The following is a 22,227-nucleotide window of genomic DNA, read 5'->3' on the forward strand; positions in this document are numbered from 1 at the left end:
CTGCAGCAGCCTTTTTTATGTGGACGGTCCCACTGATTTTAATGGGCCCACTGCTTCAAGTGAAAAAGTTCCATGCAAGAGCCTGTCTGCCAGACCATGCATCAAGCAACGTGTCAGGAGAAGCTGTCAGGACTCTAACTGATGCGAGATCAAATCCTCCCTCTAAAGACACAATTCTGTCTGCTTCTGAAACTTAGAGCAGATGCTATTTCAGAAAATGTGAATTATAATTCACCATTAAATCCAAAGCTGATTTGACTTTTGGAGGGGGCTTGGGGCTTCATTTGGGTTTGGTTTTTTTGGTTTTTTTTTTTTGGTATGCAACATACATCTTAAATGTACTGCTCTGGAAAGAGACAAAATATCTGCTGACATCACACCTATTTACAAGCATAATTTTAGAACTCTATTCCAGTTTCACTTCAGATCAGTTTATCACACAGGTTTGCAAAATCCAAATTAACAAGTGGCACAATGAACAGATAATGACAATTCTGAGCTGCTTCTTCTAATGAGACCGGTATTTCAATAAAGTTTCCAAACACATGACAGAACTTTATCCCAAAAAGAAATAAAATATTAATATGTTGTTTATCTTCTGTTTCCAATTCCTCAGTTTTTGACAAATGGAATTGTAAGCTGAAATATTCCTGGAGCCTGTCCAACAAAGATAGCTGATATTGTTAGGTTTTTTAAAATTTAGTGCATTATTCCAAATTAAATCTACCTTGGCCATACACAGGTTGATTTTCCCCTCCTCCCTCCACAGGTGAGTTGTATCTCAGCATTTCTTCAAGGCAATATTCATGTTCACAATGAATTAGGAGTTTTAATTCCCACAGCTATCACCTGGTATAATACTGGCCCTATGGAAAATGAGTGGGAATGGTCATCAATTCTCACAAGGGCAGATTTCAACCTCCTGACAGATTTTTCTCCTGTAAGCAGTTCCTTTGGTTTTTTCAAGGAGCTGTTTTCCCACGTCTCAGTGAGATAAAAATATACAGTTCTTTACCATTTTACCCAATCTCCTTCAAGAACTATCAAAACCAAAGTATTTACCAACATCCTTTCCTCAAAAACAAAACAGTTGCCTTTTTCTGTGCATCCAATGACAATTTTACCTACACGTGTCCATTTAATATCATTCAACAATGTCTAAAATGGTTCTACTGCTATTAATATTTAAATAATCAAAAAGGCTTAGAAAGAGAGCTCAGGAAGTCATTTAGAGCAAGATTTTATTCCAACTAATACAGTGAAGCCAAAGCACCTACTGATGCAGAGCTAAAATTGCTTTATAAGTTTCATGATTTATTACAAACACAAAGATGAAAAAAAGGCATTAAATTCATAAAAAAAAAAAAAACCACAAAAAAGAAACTAAGTCAAACATGGGTGGGGCCTTCTTATCTATTGTTTATGGAAATCTTCTATTGTTTATGGAAATCTGGAAGTAGCAAGTATCTTACTGGTGTATGACATGAATGGACATCCACGGCAGAACGCATCTATGGGGAAACACTGAGACTGCTCTACCCCTTCTTCTCCTGCCATAAACATCCAGTATAACCCCTTTCTCCAATTCCTGAAAAATGACGAAGGAAAAAATGAGCTGCCAGCAAAGCCTGAGCAGCAAAACCATTGTCACGAACACTTTTATTTCCAATATAAGCAAAGACTTTTCTGGGATGAATTCAGCACTGAAAACACTCATTTACTGCTCAGATAATTTCAGCTCCTATGAACCCTGACATGTGAATAAATGCTCCTCTGAGAACTCTGGTTCAGCTTACCTACATAATGCTGTTTATTTGACCAAAGCTACTTTTTCCACTTACAGTACAAAGGATCACCCTTCTGTGGTTACAGGGCTGGGAGCAGGGAAGGTAGAGGGAGTTTTGCTAAAAGGTTATCTATTACTGTTACTAAAGCACCTTCCAAAAATACTGTATTTCTTTAAACTTACTAGCTATTTATACTCTAGCTGTACATTGTGTTTGAATCTCAACGCAGAATATTTTTCAAGTGTATCATTTACATTTCCTAGAAAGCATCTCAACTGTTTGCAAAGCTCATCATGACTCCCTTAAATGTCTGTTTCTGGTACCATAACATACTCCACCTAGTTTGCACTCTAAATTATCCTCAAGACCTTTCTACATATATTTGAAAAAATCAGAGTTTACACAGTAACTTAATTTTATTAGCTGAAAGTTCAGCTTTTGGTTTCACTTCTCCATCTCCCTTTATATAACGCATCAAACCCAGAGAGAGGGCAGGCTGTTCAGGTTTGCCACTGCAGCATGAAATGAGGGTAATAGGCTGCTTCCTTACACTTCCATGCTAATTCCTGATATCAGGCTTTAGTCCTGGTTTCTGAACTATGAACCCTGGTGGGTTGGACCTGGCTGCTGGGCTTGGCTAACTCAGAAACTCACAGCAGCCTACAAGAGAGTCGCTCTGCAGCACATCCAGCACTGACAGAAGCTGCAGAAAAATAAACTGAAGCCCAAATACAGCATCTTCCAATTTCTCGATTTCACTGCTGTCTGTTGGTAGATTTTCAATAGGCCTCCTATCATCTTTTTTTTTTTTTTTTTCCCCTCCTCATTCTGGGATCACAGCCAATCCCCAGCACAGCAGCTGACTTTCCCCAGAACTAACTAGAAATATTCTGATAGACTCTATTTATAGACTCAAAAACTTAGGACTGGAAGCAGCCAACCAAATTTTTCCACTCCTTGCTCTCCTCTGCTATCTATCTGTCTATCTATCTATCCTGGGCTAACCTAAATTCCAGCTTCCTGTGTTTCTCTCGGGGAACTATCCTACCCACAACTGGCATACCACAGGCACACACACCTCATCCCAAAGCACCTGTGGAGAGTGCATGCAATTTACTGAGCAGACTAAAATAACAGGAAACCTCTACTTTTATGTCACTGGAGAAAGTATACAGGCTGATCTTCTGTCACTAGAAATCAAAGGCGAAGGAAAATCAAGGTTTCTGCAAGAGATTATACCACTTGTACTTCAGACCTCTGCAAAGTCATGAGACCAGTTGGGACACACATGACTTCTGTGTTTACTATGAAGAAAAAACAATAAATAAAACCTTTTTTTTTCATCAGGTGGCTTTTATTATGGTATTTTTAAAACACACACACACATCTATAGCTAATACTTGCAGAAGCCAGGTAAGGTTAGTCTCCATCAGTTTAAGTACAATACAAATACACAGCCAAAGAAAAACTGTATCCCAAAGTAAGAATAATATTTCAGCTGACTTGCCCTTGGACATAAGATTCTGCAAAATTATCTATTTACAATACTATCAGATTCTGTTCAGCATTTCATACTGCAGATAATGTATCAAAACTTTAAATGTTGAAACAGAAAGGCTAGTGTGCTCTGGAAGCAACACCTGGCAAGTCTGATTTTTACTTAACCTTACAAATGTTGCTAGGAAACCCTACTCAATATTTACTTCGTCTTTAAAGAAACAGACTCATTCATACTAAGCTACTGATGGGAGCATTGGGGACTTGGCGGAGAAGTCCCAACCTAAATTTACTCTTGACATCTTGCTTTCCTAATCCACAGGCCTGACGTAATACAGAAATATAATTAAGAGTTGGGTATGTAGTTACCTTATGAGACCTGTAACAGCATTGGTATTTTGGACTGCAAGCAGTGCAAACAAAGTAACAAAGTTCCGCTATTTTCCTTGGTTTTATGTAAATTTAATTTAAAAAATAAAGGCTACATACTGATGCAGTCTCCTACAAATGGCATATTATTTTTAAGTTTTTGTGAACAGTGGATGATTTAACAAATTTCACCATCAGCTCTCATGTCTAGGACAGAGATATATGGTACCTTCATCTGCCCATATGAAACATCAGAAAAAGCCTAGATTGTACCAAAACCAATATACGGGGAAACATTTATGTATTTGCTCCTACCTTTCAAACTGATTCCATGAAATATATCTATAAAAATCAAAGGTATTTTCTTGTAATCCTAAGTGATGAGATGCTGAATATTCTTAATTTTTTGTCATGTCAGACAAAACCACCAGCTTTCCTAGGACCTAGTGCACTATACTGAGCTTATACCCTCTTGTGCCAATACCTGCTATTTTCCTTGCTCCTATAATCCTTCTCTTCATTTCCATTAGATCACATTTCCTATTCCCCTGCATTCCTGATCTTAAAATCATTCCTATTTGGTCCTGAATAATTTTTTTTTCACTCAGCATGAAAATTGCATTCACTTGTATGAAATTACTGATTTAAGTCACACCAACAGCAATACCACCTCTGAGTTCGGGGTGTGCCACGTGATGGAAAAAAGCCAATCTATATCCCAACAAGTAGCAACACTTCTGATGGATTCAGACCCAAGCTCAAAGCCTCAAGCACCTCAGGCAAAATTTGGAAAGAACTATAAATGGCCACACTGCCAGCACGGGGTAAAGAAGCCCCCACAAACACCTACGGACCCCCATCACTATCGCCAAAAAACACAGCTGGGGCTGCCACCCCCAGTGCCTTGAAGCATTCCAGCTTCGAACAGCAGCTTGGCAGAGGGGGGACCCGGCTTCTGTGCAGCAACATGGACCTTGCTACAACCTCAGCAAGACTTGCTTTTAATAAGCACAATATCAGGTGTTTATGCTGAAGCAAGCAGAACCTGAAGCATCTTGAGATCATGGAAAGGGCTAATACAGGGGAAGGACATGGAACAATTAGTGGAGGACATGGAGTAGCTTGTTTATCACAGTACGGAGGGCATGAAAATAAGCAAAGCATGAAGCTCCTCTTGTGAGCTCAGAAGTCATATGGACCAGTGCTGATTCATTAGAAATTAAGACAGGTTTATAACTTTTTTTCCTGTAGCTATCTTATAAATAGACTTAATGACTAAGTCATTTACAACCACTAATACATCACCTAGTCAACTCAGTTAGCCTCATATTAAAATTAATTCATCAGACATCCACAATATCCAATTAGCTGCAAATCAATAGGTTTACTTTACAAGAATTTATTGATCCACAAAGTAGGTTTTTTTCCTGAAATGACAATTGTAAGTTGCTAAATTAGTTTGCCTAAGTTACAGCTGCTTGTAAATACTTAAGGCAGCTGCCTATAATCAAAACAATTCTGTTTGCCTTTACAGATTAGTAGTATAATAAATATCAGAATATCCCTATCTAGCCGAAAAGAAGTGAAATTCACTTAATGAAAAAAAGGATACAGCCTATTTGTCACTTCAGTTTCATTTCCAACTTTCAGGATTTAATTCAGCTTTTTTTAAGATTTCTAGATTGTGGTGAAGGATGAGTAAGTAGGTACTTTGCTCATTCTGGTCACAACTTATGAACAAACACATCTGCTGAAAACAGAGCCTCCGATTTTTCTGTGGAACAATTTCCTCTGCCTGTAACCCTGTTCTCAGTTACAGATGCCTGAGCTAACAGGTGAAAATGCAATTATACACAGGCAGCACTTACATTACAGGCATGATAAAAGGAGATCTACAGAGAGGAGTGGTCAGTCCTGAGGATCCACCATCCAGTTATAGGTGTCACAAGGGTTGTGCTTCAGGCCAGCTCCAGTGGGGTCCCATGGACAGAAGCAGAGGCTGGAATGCCCTGGGTAGTAAGTAACTCCTGCAGTGCTTTTTACATTCTCTTCTGGCTCAGAAATATCTGATTGTTCACCCCTCAGCTGCCCAGTGATGTGAACCACAGGACAGAAGATGGTGGCAACTGGAAGAATCGTTTCAAAAGCACAATTCTGATCCAAATAAAAATGTAAACAAAACCCTACAAACTCTGTTATTAGCCTTCTGCACACAGTTAACTCCTGTTTATGTTAGAAAAGAAATTCAGGACAATTTGCAGACCCATAAGAGATGCACTCTTGATTTTTTTACTTCTATTTTTATACACATTAGCTCCTCCGAATTTTCTCCCTTTTTAAAATAAAATGTCCATCCAAAACACTCATCCTCTTTGCTTCTTCCACCAAGTGGGTTTAATATGAAATGAGTAACCATTCTTTATCTTATTATCTGCATGTGTAGTTTGAAGTTGTCATTACTGCATATTTAATCATTCAACGTTTTCAATGCCCAATCTCTTTTTTTTTTTTTTTTTTTTTTTTTTTTTTTTTTTTTTTTTACTGTCAGATCTCCAGAAACATAAATTCCAAGCAGTCCCGAGAATCAGAAAGGTTATCTGGGAAACAAATGCAAGTCAAGTGCATTGTTTCACTGCAACATTATCTTATGTCATTAGTTGGCAGCAGCCATAAAGCTCTGGACCACTTCCAACATTTACTTCCATACACCGAGCAGAAGCTGACATGTCTAACCCCCCACACTTTGTTCATCTTCCAGCTACTTTACATGGATCCAGATTAAAAATAAGGATTTAAAAATCCTAATTGTATCAACTTGAATCATTCTCTTTTGCCACTGCGTATCTGAAGGAAGAGCAGGGTAAAGCTGTGCAGAGGTTTGTAGAGCTAATTCTGCAGCAATGTGGGTTTACTTGATAGATTTTCCAGCAGGGCAGTCTGCAACAAAGGTTCAGTGCAGAGCTTCAGCAAGTCAGTCATGTTTAGTAACTTTTTCTAATCCTTAAGGAATATTTATTGGCCAATATTTGTTTTTAATTATTAACGTTAGAAAGCCTTAGTGCTCAAAACCAAACAAATTTAGAACGGAAATAACAAAACAAACCCACAGTGTATGCTAAATCCAAGTGAACAGGCTACGAGCTGGGGTGCAATCCTTAGGAGATGGGGGAAAATGACCTCCACTGCAGCATCCCCAAGGGCATCGTGTTCTCTCCCTGCTGGGCTCAGGGCGTCTGGAGAGCTGCAGGAATGCACTCCTGACCACCCACAGTGGTCCAGCAGAGTGCATTCCCTGGCCAGAAACGATAATGTGTTCAGTTTCTACCAAACCATAAAAATAACAGACCTTGATCCTTGGAAGTGGCAAACATTAAAATATATTGCCAAGTGAAATTCCTGGGTAAAATTCCCAGGGAGTTTTACCGTATCCCAGGATCCACACCTGTGCAAAGTTTTAGTTGTTTTGTTTTATTTTAATTTATCCAAGTGAGTTTGGAAGTTAACACAGTTATATCCAGCAAAGTAGATCTGAAGCCACCATTAGAGGAAGAGCTTTCTAACTGCTCTAACATACTGCACTCTAGCACAAATCTAATTTAGTTTAAAATAATGAAGCTGACAGCTCAGATAGTCTGCCTGGAAACTGTGCAAATTTCCCACCCACCTTCATTTGCAAGGTCCCTGGCACTCCAGTCTTCAAAAACGCTGAAGTGCATGACAGGTTTCTAGAGACAAGTCTTCAGCAATGCTAAAAGTGAGATCTCCGACCTTTTGGAGAAGCTCATATTTGAACTCACGCCTCCTGAAGGAAAAGAAAGGTTGCTGTCATGATGCCCCAACCTTAAGGCACTTCCAGAAGCACTCCCTTTCCTGCTCCTAGTCTGAGGGCAGTGACCTTGATGAAACTTGACTGGGAGACCACGTCCCACCTCCAGCACTGCTCCTGTCAGACAAGAGGCAGTGTTTGAGTGGGGAATATGGTAAACCACCTGCAAAAGGGCAGAGAGGGACTCTCACAAGGGCACACAGAGATAGGACAGTGGGTAATGGCTGCAACTGAAGGAGGGTAATTTAGATTAGATATTAGGAAAAAAATCTCTACTCTGAAGGGTGGTGAGGCACTGGCACAGGTTGCCCAGAGCAGCTGTGGATGCCCCATCCCTGGAAGTTTTCAAGGCCAGGTTGGATGGGGCTTTGGGCAGCTTTGTCTAGTGGAAGGTGTCCTCGCCCATGGCAGGGTAGGGGGGTTGGAACTTGATGACCCTTGATGTCCCTTCCCAACCCATTCTATAACAGCGAGCAGAGTCCCCTCCCCACTCTCCTTCCTGCAGCAGCACTAAGGGAGAGCTAAAGACACAAACACAATTGATTTTTCAAGGTGAGACGCTGCCAGAGTAAACCGGGGCTCGCCGGTTGTGAAAGCACATTTCCAAAGGGCTCGGGGAGCACAGGTCTCCGTAAGGACACGGCAGGTGACGCACTCCGGGGGTACACGGACACGGCTCCTTGCGCAAGCCAGAGGGATGTGGGGCACGGGCAGCGCCAGCACCATGGGCCCTGCTCAGCCCAGCCACACTCAGCACCTGCCCCTTCCTGGCCTGGATCTGCCAGCAAGAAGCACAGCCTGACGTAAAATTTATTAAGCAGAGCACTGCTTTGCTAAATTACTGCTCCCATCTCCATGGGGCACTTGGGAGCCAAGAGCAGGACAGCTCCCATGTGCCATCCTGACCCTCTGAGGCAGGTACAGGAGAAGAGGTGATGAACAAAAGAAGTTCAGTACAAAGGAATTCAGCAGCAATGGGTTTGGTGGGACTGCATTACAATCTTAGCACAACGCAGGATTCAGAAAAGCATTGCCAAAAATGCTGGAAAGACCCTACAGTTCTCGGCAGCTGGGACAGGCAAAATCCTTGTCAGGACAAACTACTTAATTCCCCATTCTGCCCTCTGATTAAAAGTTCTCAGGCCACTGATAGATTACACTGCCCAAAATAAACCTCTAAAATACTGCTTTGTTTTGCAGACTTAAGGCTGAACATGCACCCAGAAAGATCATATACACACAAAAATAAGGAAGTGAGATATTCTCACAAATCCAAAAGATTCAGAAAGCATTATTAAAGATGGTAAGAGGTTTTTAATTTCTTTTTTTTCCCAAAGACCTAATTTCTATGGAATTGTTTTATAAAGCTGTCACTTTTAGAAACTTGGGATAACACCTCTCAAAAGCAGACATGGAACGAAAAGCACAATAGAAAAGACTCATGTGTTCAGTACAAATTTTAGCCTGAAAGCTCATTCAAAAAGTTATCTCAACTCCAGATGCAAGTAGAAAGTATTGTTTGGAAGAGAGGATGGAAATGAGTAAAGTGATATAAAAATGGTCAGAAACATTCAGCAATTAGTCTGAAATTTGCTTTTTAACCTCAGGGCTGTAACTCTTTGATCTATTACTATCACTAACCACAATCAGCAGCATACCCATGCATCTTAGAGGAGCGTACAAATTCCTATAAGCCATTTTACATATTATCCACAAATACTGGATTCTGTTTCTGCTCAGAGGTTCTAACCAAAAAGTTACTTTTTTTTTTCTCCTTTCCAAAAAATAACGTTATATATTGACTTCAAGTAACCCTACCTCCAAATATGAAATTTAAGCTATCAGTTTGTTCATGAAGCCAATACACAGCTTAGAGATCGCAGATTTGGAGAAATTTAATTTAGCAACCAGCTAACAACAAATTCTAATGTAATTGCAGGCACTTAATTCAGTGTTTAAGATAAAGAAATAAAATTCAACTTATTTTGTGATCTATCAGTAGTGTGGAAACTCCTGCTATAATATAAGTCAGTAAAGAAATGGCATCTTGCAAAAATACTTATTCATGTACTGAATAGGTACAACCAGTGTTAGTTACACTTTTAAGAATCCCAAATGAATAGCATGGATTTGGTTTTCTGCACTTTTTTCTGTTGCTGTTGTTTTGGGAGAGGGTTTTGGCAGTTCGGGGTGGGATGGGGGGTGGGAGAGAGTTGATTTTTGTGTTTTAAATCTTTCAGCACTGATTTCAGCAAAATAGAAAAAGAGAACCCCCCCAGATCACTTCCTTTCAGAAAACACAAGGTTAAGCTCTGATAAACCACATTAATAAACCTCAGCTGCAAAACAAAACAAAAACAACAAAAATAAAAAAAACACAGCCCCAAGGAAGGTCCCAGAGCCTCCCATTTAATAAGACCATACATTTGAAAACTTTGCCCTGAAAGCAAACCAACCCTCAACGTTTTTGTAAAATCCTGGGGGTCCCTGAAGAGAAAGACATGGATCACAGAAATCCTGCTTCCAAGTCGGAGGAGGGAGTGCCTACTCCCACGCAAGCACCGCAGAGAGCGGGAGATGCTGCCGCTCCTCTCACCGGCAGTGGTACTGGAGCAGGCTACACTGGGAACTGCTGGCACGGATAAACAGGCGCTTCCTGACCTGCCAGCCCTTCCCCTGTAGCGTAAGCCAAAAAACTATGCCTTCCTCCAAGGTCAGCCTGACTCCTCCAGCAACAAACCCAAGGTGGCTCCAGCAGGAGAGGGCCCACCAGACAGTGACCTTCCGCTGCAGGTTACACAAGTAGGGCAGCGAGCAGCCAAATCATGCCATGGTCTATTTAGGGTGCATTCAGACGTGCCCAATAACACTGCGAGAACCTGGTCCATTGCACCCGATGGAAATACTGCTGCTTTTTTTTTTCCTCTCCACAGATCTCTCACTCAGAGAAGACTGCAACCAAAGTAATTCATATGCTGAGCACCAGGCACTGTGTAGCAACCAGCTGCATGTGAAAACCGATAAAAGTACTAAACTTAGATGGATTTAATACCTGTTTTTCACACACTCTTTTCAGTTTCCTCATTGGACCATTTTTATCACTCTTAGACAGCCATATTTTAAGACACATTTGCCAGAGAACAAGTTACAGTTCTATATTCATCCTTAACTGTGGTATTTTCTGACCTCTGAGATCTTAAATCTCAAATCACAGCACTCCATTGTTCTCCAAGAAGTTTTGGTCAAAACAAATCCAGTATTAACTCCATCTCCTACAACTCTGTTCAAAGACTCAATGCACACAATTTAAAAAGAGAAAATGCCTTTTAAAACTGTATCCTGAAAATACTAGTGCTGGGATTACGGCTCAACAACACATCTTTTAGCAGAAAGGTGCACTTGGGATATTTCGCAGGCTCCTTTCCTTTTCCATCCCTTCAGTTTGTTCTTGTGTCCATATCACATCACACTGCTCACCAAGTTTCACTGTCCTGTTGGTTTTTTAGAGCTTCAGAGTGAACTGGATCAGGAACCCAATCTGGCTCTCACATACAAGAAGCCCAATCAAAGGGCAAAACCAAAATCAGAGCAGACAAGGCATGGCCCAACAGAGTATTTTCACCACTGCAAACAACACATTGTTCAGCTACAAGTGACACCTAACAGCAGCCGCTGCTCCAGCCTTGGATCAGCAAAGCATCAATAAGTACCTGGAAATCTGATTCAGCTGGGCAGAGCACTTCACAGCAGGTTGTAGCTCCATTAATGTTAAGTGCTGGTTGAGTAAGGCCAGGTTATTGAACCACAACTTAACAATTTACTCCCTCTGCAGACAACACAAGAACTGCATGAGCACGGAATCTGCTGCAGCAATCCCTGTGCATGTTTGCTGCAACACACATCCCATAAAATAGGATGGGAACATTTTTTATACAGTACATACTTTTCTGTCTTCCAGTCCTCATTAAAATGGATTGATCTATACTGTCGGAAAATGAATACTCAAAATTTCTTCTGCTTGCTAAAACGTGTGCATTGAAGGTGACCCCACCTTCCTGTTTTTCAGAAAGCCATCAAAAGAAGATTATCATAGTGAGAACCCATACCACCAAAAGTGATACAAAAACTAGGCAACGACTGTTAGCTACTATTAGAATAAAACATAGCAAACTGATTTCCAATAGCCAGGTACTGCAAAGTTTAGTGGTATCAACCAGCACTTGAAACATTTTGGAAATACACAGCATTATTCACCCCCACACAAAGAAACAACCAAGCCCTAGATCCTGTCACGCAGATTGACAACAGAGCTCTTATTTTCCCAGATGTGGAAGATCCACCCATTTACAGAACACAGTTTTCCAGTAATGTGGACTTCACCTCGCCACAGCACAAGAGTCAATGGATGTGTATAATTTTAAGGGAGAATAAAGCATTATTTGCATTCCCATTTTAAGGGAAAATACCTTATACAGACTTTGAACTCCTCAATAAAAAGCAACACAAAAACCCAGCACCCTCACCAAAATAACAACAAAGAAAGCTGTAGAAAGTAAAAGGCTGTTCAATGCATGCTGGTATGCCCAAGGGAACCTTTCAACCTCCTGGTCTGACATACTAATAAAGACTTCTAATTTCTTTAGCTAGAAATAAAGAATATGCAGAGGTCAAAGCTGCATTAAAAAAAAAAAAAAATCACAAAATTATACAAGAACCTACAAAAACAAGTATACCTACTCAAACTGAACTAAAGGAAAAATATAGATTTAAGGCTATGGTCTATGGTATTAGAGAATAATTTGTGAAAAAGGTCTGCACAGTAAATTTTTGGGAAGATAAAGGGGAATACAGTCCTGCCAAGCATGGAGAATATTTTAACAGCACAGTCCTTTTCTCATAAAGTCCGTCAGCAAACAGAGGTCAAGGCCATTCATAAATTCTACAAATAATATTTACCAGACCTTTATCTTTCTGGCAGGTATAATTCTGATAAGTGACTATTTTAGATAATATTTAACATAAAAGTTTATTTACAAAAATACTTGCAATAGCCTGAAATCAGATTTTAACCAGAATCAATTCAAGCCAGTAAAGGCTACAGGTAAATCAAGACCATGTTGATGGGTTGCTTTCTGGTTTTGGGTTGGGTGGGATGGGGTTTTTTGGGGTTTTTTCAAGTAGGGTCTAAGAAATAAATACTGACACACGTGAAGTGCTCAGGAACAGACACGTATAAGTTGTCCCTAAAATCCCATCAAACGTCAACGATCAAAAATTTCTTGAAACACAATTATAGATAAACATATGCAATTCATATTAAAACACTAAACTTTCTGAATAACAGCACATCAAACTTAGTGAATTCTTCCCACACTGGATTACACCAGTGGAATTGCCAGGAAGAAATGACAGTAGGAGTATCAGCCCTCTGTTTCCACCACAACCACTGAGAAAAGCGAGTGTGTGTGTGTACATACATGAGTTAATACAGAAATTAGAGGGAAAACGCACATTTGCAGAAGAAGCTTTAGGTAAGAGCTAATGCAGCAGAATGGTCATCCTCCTCAATTGTTGCTGTTCTTTTAAGCAACCATGACATTTTTCCTAGGCCACTTTGAAAATCACATAATTGGCATGATCATGGGGCTTAGGCTAGCACCCCAATTCGGAAGAGCACCGATTACCTTAAAGTGAAATCATATCTGGATTCTTAGTGTAGGTTTTCATCAATGACATCACACAATTGCACACACCTTCTTTTTCAAGCCCACTTAGCTATCATTTAGTTTAGAAACCAGTATTTCTTAGAAATGCTATTTGTGGAGGGAGGAATCTATACACAGACAGACAAGTATGATTCACCCTTTATTAAAAATTACAAATGTAAAATCTTTCAAAAACAAAGATGTGTTCTGCATGCGTATTAGCAGAAGAAAAATATTTATAAGGAAATAAGGGAATTTGGTTTTGCTTAAGAGGCTCTCATTCCCCAAACACCACAAGCTGCAATGTTATAAAAAAGTTACTGCCAACTAACTTAAAAAGAACCATAACTGTGCACATCTAATAAAAGTAACTGAAGGAGAAAAAGAGAAATGTTGTAGTTGGCAGTGGGTGATTGGCACAGTCAACAAGGTAGCAAGGCATTTTAAATGTTTCAACTATGGTTATTAAACACTATCACCAAGTGTAACTGATTTAAGAAAGGAGACACTCTAATATGAAAAAAAAAATTACAGAAATATTCTAAAGATACATTATCAATGTAAAAAGTCAAAGTCATCTTCTTTTGGCCACCCACTCCTTTTCACCATGTAGGCTGCAAGTCTGAAGCAATTCAGAAAGGGCATGACATCAGGGTTCAGAAAATAATGCTGCTAAAACAAGACATATTCCATGATGGTCATCTACTGGCTTTAGAGAACCATACAGCCTGTTTTTTCCCTTCACCTTTTTCTTTGCTTGCAGCCATTTATACCGCAAGCTAAGTACCCCTGAAAAAAAGAGGAAGACTTAGAATACCAGAAACTTTAAAATATTGCAAAATTCGAAGGGTTAATCACATGCTGTAAAACTCTGAAAAATGTGTGATGCCTGATACGGTTGACACATCAGAAAAAAAAACCTGACTGGAAATAGCAAGGATCTGGTTTAGATGTAGAGGACAGGTGTGATGCTGCTGTTCTGATGACATGAAGGAAGAGGTATTTTGCAATCCCCATACAACACAGATATGGGACAGCTGAAACCAACCTTGGGATGTTGGGGCTGGCATGGTTTTAAGCTATGTGTGTTTTATTACAACATTTCAGAGCACCAACTAATTTGAGTACGATTTCCTCTGTTATAGCTGCAAGACAGCACAGAAATGAAGAGAAAAATAAAGATCAGTCTGAGGTTTGATAGCAAGGCTGAACTTTACATGCATGACATCTTATGTTGAGTCTTTATGACTTGTCTCACCAGCAGACAAATAATCTCAGCAGGCACCTCCGCACTCAAATCTGCACTGCTAAAATGATCTCTATATGAATTTACCTTGAAAATTTTAAGGGCGTTGCACAGGTCCCTGGCTGCACCTGTTGGCATAGAGCCATCGCCAAGCAGATTAAGAGCAATATTTAGTTAAATAATGGGGTTGAGTTAGGAGATCTGAAGTGATGACACATATCCTAATCTGGAGTACAGATCAGGATGCCTGGAGTGTCGCAACCCTGCAGATCTCCATCACCTGAACAGAATTCTGTATGCAACAGCTCTGAGCACTAAACATTTAAGGATTTCTGGATTCTTAGTGTAGGCTTTCATCAATGACATCACACAATTGCACACACGTAGCTGCAAAGTGGCAGCTACACTCACCTGCACATCCTACAGAGATACCAGCTTAGAGAACAAAGACAGGAAAGTGCACCCAGCCTATGTCATCATCAAGTCTGATTACATTTACCGACCTAGAGCTACCATGGACTAATGTCAGATCAGAAGATTCCTTTAAAAGCCTTACGAGAAACTGCTACTCCAAACACAACTATTGATGGCAACCATGCTCCTACCTGCATTATCTCCCTGTTTATTGTGCCTGCCCCTGCAGTGGATGACAGCCTTTACTCAGCGCAAGCATTCAGTCACACAAGAGCTCCCACAGCTGGCAGGAGCTACCTGTCCAAGCAACAGTGCTCAACCACAAAGTAAAATATTGGATCTTTATATTCAGGCATTCTATCAGTCTTCTGGTGAACTTTTCTCACTATATAAATAATGCAATTTATGAAAATTTAATCAGGTAAAATAACTAGAAAACAGTACCTCCATCTTCCTTAATCCAAGAAAGTACATTTAAGCCAAGACTGGATGATAACAAATAACCAGCCACATGCAAAGTTCAGCATGATGATGGGATACAGCCCTTCCAAGCTGAGTGTATTAAAAAGTGCAATTTTTTTCGAGACCATATTGGAAATGGCCAAAGAAAAAGTGAAGTATGGCCTACAAAATGATAGGGAGATTGTAGCAGTGCTGGACAGAACTGAGAAAAAAATGAAAACCGTTGAAGTCTTTTTTTTTTCTTTTCTCCTTATGGGTAGATAGGCTGATTTCCCTCCTGAAAAGCACCATTATTTTAGATATTATGTTTTTCACTGCAACGCTATTTTCAGAAATCTGTAGTATCATACAAATATGGAAAACACCACGCATCCTACTCACCCTACTCCAAGAATAAAGCAGATGCTTCATTCACCGAGGGCAGCTGCGTAGCTCGTGATGAGCAAAAAAAAAATAGTTCAGAAAGGTAAATGCCACTCTGTTACTGGCTATTTGAGCTTTAGCACAAGCCTTTGGTGTGCCTGCTGGACACGTGGATATGCTATGCAACCACTGTAACTCACTCATGTTGTCAGAGGCACTTCATAACTCATACTATTGGCTCTGAAACTAGATGGTTTAGGAAAGTAAGCATCCCTCATGAGATACACACAGACACCTGCTTGAAGAAGGATGTGCTGCTGTGGGTCAGCCAAGAAACCCAAATTCAGATGACGCTTGCTTATTTCTCTTCCACCAAAAGTGAGGAGATCAGTTTATCCATTTCTCCCTTTCGAATGCATCAAGTTTTAACAGCCCTCCTCCTTCTGGAGGCATTTTTCTATATATACAAACCAAATGTTCCTACAGTTAAAATACAGAAATAATATGTTGCCACAGGCTTATAACATTTAGTTTTTTAAACTTAACCAGTTACAGTCCAGTGCAGTCATAGAACCATGCTTCTTCACAAAAACAGATTCCTGACACTATTGTTTTCTTATCCTCGTCTCAACATTTCATCTGAGGAACAACATATTCAAGCACTAGCTAAGAAAGAATAACCATTATAGGACACAAGAGAGCAATTTTACTAAGCTCTCATTATGGGAAAAACAACATTTGTAGTAGTAAGAGCTCATAAACATACTAAAGCTATACCTTCAAACCTAATAATAACAGAATATAATATGTTCTTCTTAAATATTAAAGCCAGCACTTTGTTTTTATTAAAGGCAGAGTAAAATACAGCAAGATAGCAACAAATCTAATAATAACTGAAATTCAAACAAAGAATTACACATCAGACTGAGAAATACCACCCTGGTCCTCATTTTAATTCATGCCTTGTTTGTTTAATGCAGGGGAAGAAAGAAAAAAATGAGGAGACAAAAAAAAAAGTAGTAATTTTCCAGCTCACCTGGACACGTTTTCTGGAATGTACTCTAGAACTGGGTACCCATCACTTCTTCTGGATGCCAACTCTGAATGCGACTTCCAGGTCTCCACGAGCGTGCTGACAGCAGGGAAGGAGCTCAAGTGCTGAAATGTCTGCTCTCGAGCAACCGGCCGCGACAAGGATATCGTGCCCTGGGCACCGATCCTGTAGTGAAATGACTGTCCACCTGAATTTACACCCACAATGGCAGAGGATGGTATACTGTTCTCTTGGTAATAGCTGCCATCATCAGGCTCCTGCTTAATCCCCACACGTAGGCCCGGATTTGGAAAACCACTACCTTCACAACTGCCATCAAATGAAGAAACAGGTGGTCCTAAAATCCCAGAAAGAGAGTAATAGTCTTTGTCATCCATAAAAGAAAAATATGAGCCATCTGTAAATGGGAAAGGATTTACTGTTTGATTTCCTTTAAAGGAGGCACCAGAACAAGGATGTTTGGCCGACTCTTGCTTCACTGGTACTGAAAAGGGGGAATCGGAGTTTATTTTGCTGCTGCTGTCACCGATGCAGGCGCTGCCGAAGGACCCATCTGGCTCAGGCTTTATGAACTGAACAAGGTTCATCTGGCTGTTGTTGGAGATGGCGTTCTCCATTTCCTCCATCTTAGGAAACGTGAGCTCTTGAGCACTCTTGTCTTTTGTTTCTGGACTAGGAACGGTATCTTGGCTTCTGCTAGGTCCCGCTGGTGTGCCAGAAGGCGGGAACCCTATGGAGTTGTTTACGGGGCTACAGATGGATGATCCCACAGTGCTAACCGCTGGACTAGAACGAGTGGACCTATTATTGGCATTGGAAGGGCTGGCAATGGAGCTCCTGGAGTTCAGGTTTGCAGGACTGGACACAGAAGATCGCATAGTGATATTATTGGGACTCGAGACGGGAGATTTCACACTGCAGTGACTGGGAGGACTGGAAATCGGCGACTTCATGCTACTGATAGGGCTGGAAAGCGGAGAGCCGACGTTGCTGACGTGCGCAGGGCTGTGCAACATGGAGCCCCGGTTCTCAACGTTCGGCGAGCGCGACAGAGGGGTGCCCTGCCCGATGGGGCTGTGCATGGCAAAGTTCCCAAAGCTAGCGGTAGTTGAGGACACGGAGTTAATGCCCGCAGGACTACATACAGAGGAGGCCATGTTCTGAGGGCTGCAGCCTGAGGGGCTTTTCTCTTGACACATGATAGGGCTTTTGACAATCGCGTGCATGGCACCACCGTTCACAGCGTTTCCAGAGTCCGACATCAAAGACCTCAAGGGCCTGCTGGTGCTGTGGAGGGGAGAGGAGCAATGGCCGTTCTCCTTGTAGAGCTTCACCAGCTGCTCCACATTCTGGTAGATCTTTCCCGGGCTCCCCTGGTTCTGCTGATCATAGTGGTAATCAGCGTCTCGTATCGAATCCATATATAAACCCATGGATTCAGCCACCGTTGCTGACAGTTCCTTGGACTCCGTTTCGGTTTTGATGTCAGAGGGCAGAAGACCAGGCTGGCTGTTGTCTTGCTGCAGGCAGGAGAGTAGCTCAGGTTTTTCTTTGCTGTTTCCTTGAGCACTGCTGTTCACGAAAGTGCTGGCGGCGCAGCTTACATTTACAATCTCCATGTAGTTACTGTCATCAGTCTGCTCTCCAGCACCTATGGAAGAATACTCCACAGACTGAGAAACTTGACCCCACCGTCTCTCCATATCTAAGCCTTCTGGGTAGCTGTGGTATCCTTTTGTCTCCATAACTAGCAAAGACATATATAAAAAAGTAAAATTAATGACAGGACAGTGTGACTTCCTAAGGAAATTTCCTAATTTCCTAAGGAAACAAGGCGTATCCGCTCTCTCTGTCTATCCTCCTCTCTCTCTCTGCCTGCCAGTCCCATTTCCCTGCCCCATCCATCATCTCTCAACCATTTGTCCAATTTCAATCAAACCAAGGGAAAAGGTCTCATGGATATGACAGCCCCATGGATTCAGGGAGAAAACGGCTCAGCAGTTAGGAAACACCCAAATTTTTGCTCCCAGCTTTGCCCCAAAAGGCCTGGCAATGTCAGCACAACCACCCACCCTCCCCGGCCACAGCCCCATGGCCAGTGCCAGCTGTATTGGGGCTGTCCCTCACCCAGGGACCTGGAAGGAAAAAGGGAAGGGGGAGTAAGGAAGGAGGGGATCCAGAGAGGTCCTGAAAGGACATGCTGGTGGTAGGCAGGATGCAAACCCTGTGGAAATTGCTCATTACAGGTCTGCTCCTCCAAGGACCTTCCACTGCCATGTTACAAGGACAGCAAAGCAAGGGAGGCTGCTGTTTTAAGGGGGTTTCTCTTCATCATCCTCACCCCCCAGTGTAACACAGGATGCTTTAGAAGGAACCAGCGGTTCTGAAGGGCTGGGAGCTGACTTGCCCCTTCCCAGCTGTACAAACCTCTTGTACAACCACCCAAGGACACACGAAGACATGGGGAGAGAAGTATGACAGAAGCTCAGTAGAAAACATTTCTGCCACAGAGGAAGGGGATCAGACTAGGTGGGAATGCATGGCTATTAAATGGATCCATAATTCAGCCAATTCTGCAAACCTCCACGGCAGCCAGCAAGAGGAATATATAAAGAAAAGTAAACCTTATTCTAAAATGGACCCTAAAAAAACTCCTCCTATCCCACATGCTGCTTTCTCGAGGTAGGGAGCAAAATGCATGACCTAGTCTCCAATAAACTGAAAACCACATGTAAGTAACAAGAATTTCTAATTTTTTAAGGATTTGGCTCATAGTATCATTAGAACTGCAGAAACTCAAGTGCCAACAGTTACAATATCAATATTATGCAAATATTTTTTTCCTTTCAGAATGTATTTATTTTCCAATATTTAATTTAGTGTTTAGCCCCTTTACTTAACACTACTTAACCACGCTATCTTAAGCAAAATTATAAAAACAAAACAAAAAAACTGTAAAATGAATGACGTGAATACTTCTTTGCCCTTACTTAGTTGGAACTATAGCTCTATGCCTACACTCCCCTGAAGCACAAATTTTATTAGAACCTAGAATTATGTGTCTCACATCATCATGTATATCAAATCACATTCCTATAGCCTAAAATTTTCAGACAGAAGTGTCTAATTCCACATAAAGTCACTCCCAGATAATCACCTACCCCTGATTTAAGTGCTGACCAAGCCTAATTCCTAGAGAAATCAATTGCAGCTGTGAGTGACCCGCATTTCTGAAAACTAGGAAACTTAGTTAAGGCTTAAAATTAGGATGTAAGTTAAAATTAACCTCAGAAACACCAGCAGAACCACTGCATACCAGGAAATCTCTGTTACAGGCCTAACATTACACCAGTGTTTGAGCTTTGTAGTGACTTCTCCCACAGCAGTAAAATTCAAACTTCATATAAAATCAGTAGGCAAGCATACTCTAAAACTTCAGCAAATAAAAATCTGGGTCACACAAAGGAAAAGAAATTAGAAAATGCCCTGATCCTGCACTTGCAAAGGCTGGTAAATATATCTGAGAGGATCAAAAAGCAGCAGACATTATTTGTGGCCTGATACAAGTTCAGTTTAAAATGACAGATATAAATTAAGGGAGAATGCAGCAGCAAACAGATTTTTTCGGAGCGCTGGTTTCTGTCACCTCCAAGCGCCTCAGTGGATACCAGAACCAAATTAATCATCTCAGGGGTTACTGGGAGCATTGGGGTTTGGTTTTGTTCTTTTAGGGAGAACTTACTATAGCTTGACTAGCATCTTTATACATGGAATCCACACTTCACCTACTGCACACACATGCCTTTTTACTAACTTTAACTAAACAAATCTGACGCGGGCTAAAACGTCCACAACTAAAGCTCAGCAGTGTTACCTATCAGAACCAAGATCACCTCTATCAGATACTTTACAACATAAGACATATTGTGAGCACAGCAGCTTCTCCAAACTCCCTCCCCGAAGAATTACCCAGACACTGCGAGTTGTGTATTTCACCCCAAACACATCAACAAACACAGCCCTCTCTCCGCAGCACAAATCTCCGATCAATCAGGCATTAAACCAGTCTCGCAGCAACAGCCAAATAAAAAATCAAATGGTACCTGGTATCCCTGCAACCAAAAGGTCACCTAGATACGGGAAAATCTGAAGTTAACCCAGGTTCATAAAAAAAAAAATAAAATAAACTGGTGGCTCAAGCGACCACCCACTTCTTAATTCTCGGTGTTTGTAAATGAAATTTTCTTTAAGTTTCACTGTCTGCCAGCCACCTCGTTGACGCAAGACTGCCCAGGGGACCAGAGTTTCATGGCTAGGCTGGGGTTTCCCCCCCTTTTCTCCAGAGCGGCGAAGCGGCGCGGGCAGCCCCGGCACCGTCGCTGCCCCGGCACGGCCGCCCACGGACCCGAGTGGAGCCGGGCGCGGGTCCTCCCCCGTCCCCGCGGGTTAACACCCACGGAGGCAGCGCGCACGCTGATTTCCCTATTTACCGTACGCTGTGAGGAGCATCACCGCAGCTCCCAGGCAGCAGCCACCACTTTGCACCCCTACCCCCCACCCCCCCGCCGCCTGTCCACTTTCCCGCAGGTGCAGTCCGGGTTGTCACGCGTGGGGGAGCCCGCCAGTGCCCGGGGGCTCGCCCCCTACCTTCCCTCCCTCCCAGGAGCCCGCGGGGGAGGGGGGACCCGAGAGCCCAAACCCGCTTTCGGCCGAGCCCGCCCCGCCGGCCCCCTCCGGCCGCCCGCCCCGCGAGCGACGCAGAAAAGCGCTTTTTCCCGTGCAAATGCCGCTCCCCAGCCTTCACGGCGGGGAGGCTCCGGGCCCCGCTGCCGAGCCCCCCGGCTCCCGCCACACCCCGCCAGCCGCCCCTCCCGCCGCGGGTCGGGAAGCGGAGCGGTGCCCCCCGGCCCAGCCCCGGTACCTGTTGCGGCGGGGCGCGTCCCCGAGCCCCCGCGGCGCGGAGCGGAGCGCAGGGCGGCGCGGAGCGGCAGGGCGGGCAGCGCGGCTCCCCCGCCTCCCCGCTCGAGGTGCGCCGCGCCGCCCGGTGACACGGAGCGGCACCCGGGAGGGGACGGGAAAAGGTGCCAAGTCCTTTAAAAACATGTCACATGCCCACATAAAGTTCAAGTTTACGTCCCGCCCGCCGCCCGCCTCGATTGGCGGGCGCGCCGCGGAGCGCCGCGCGGCCGGGGCCAGGCCGGCGCGCCATTGGCTGCGCCGCGCCGTCAGTCACCCGCCGGGCGACATGACTGATACAAAGTTGCTGCGACACAGCCTGGGAAACGCATCTCCTTAAAGCCGCAGGGACCGCGCGGCCCCGTGCTCCGCCCGCCCGCCCTTCCGCGGGGTCCCCGCCCGCCGCCCCGGGGACCCCCGGCGAGGCCGGCGGCGCGGCAGCCCCGCGCACAGGTGAGGTGCGCGGGGCGCGGCCGCCCCCGCCCGGTGCCCGCGCCGCGCCGGCGGCAGGGCCGGGCATCGCCTCCCCGCCGGCCCGGGGTTTCCGC

The 22,227-nt window shown here is 43.0% G+C and overlaps 1 protein-coding gene across 1 annotated transcript in view; it reads right to left on the reverse strand.

The window, feature by feature from the left end:
* The window catches only part of NR3C2 (nuclear receptor subfamily 3 group C member 2), a 189,390-nt gene extending 167,705 nt beyond the window's left edge, over positions 1 to 21,685 (reverse strand). The window contains 2 exon segments of the mRNA XM_032110383.1: positions 16,706 to 18,470; positions 21,645 to 21,685. Of these exon segments, the coding sequence (XP_031966274.1) occupies positions 16,706 to 18,468 (1,763 nt within the window). The 5' untranslated portion in view covers positions 18,469 to 18,470; positions 21,645 to 21,685.
* Between the last annotated feature and the right edge of the window lie 542 nt (positions 21,686 to 22,227).

Source organism: Corvus moneduloides, chromosome 5 (genome assembly GCF_009650955.1).
Source record: "Corvus moneduloides isolate bCorMon1 chromosome 5, bCorMon1.pri, whole genome shotgun sequence".
Lineage (NCBI taxonomy): Eukaryota > Metazoa > Chordata > Aves > Passeriformes > Corvidae > Corvus > Corvus moneduloides.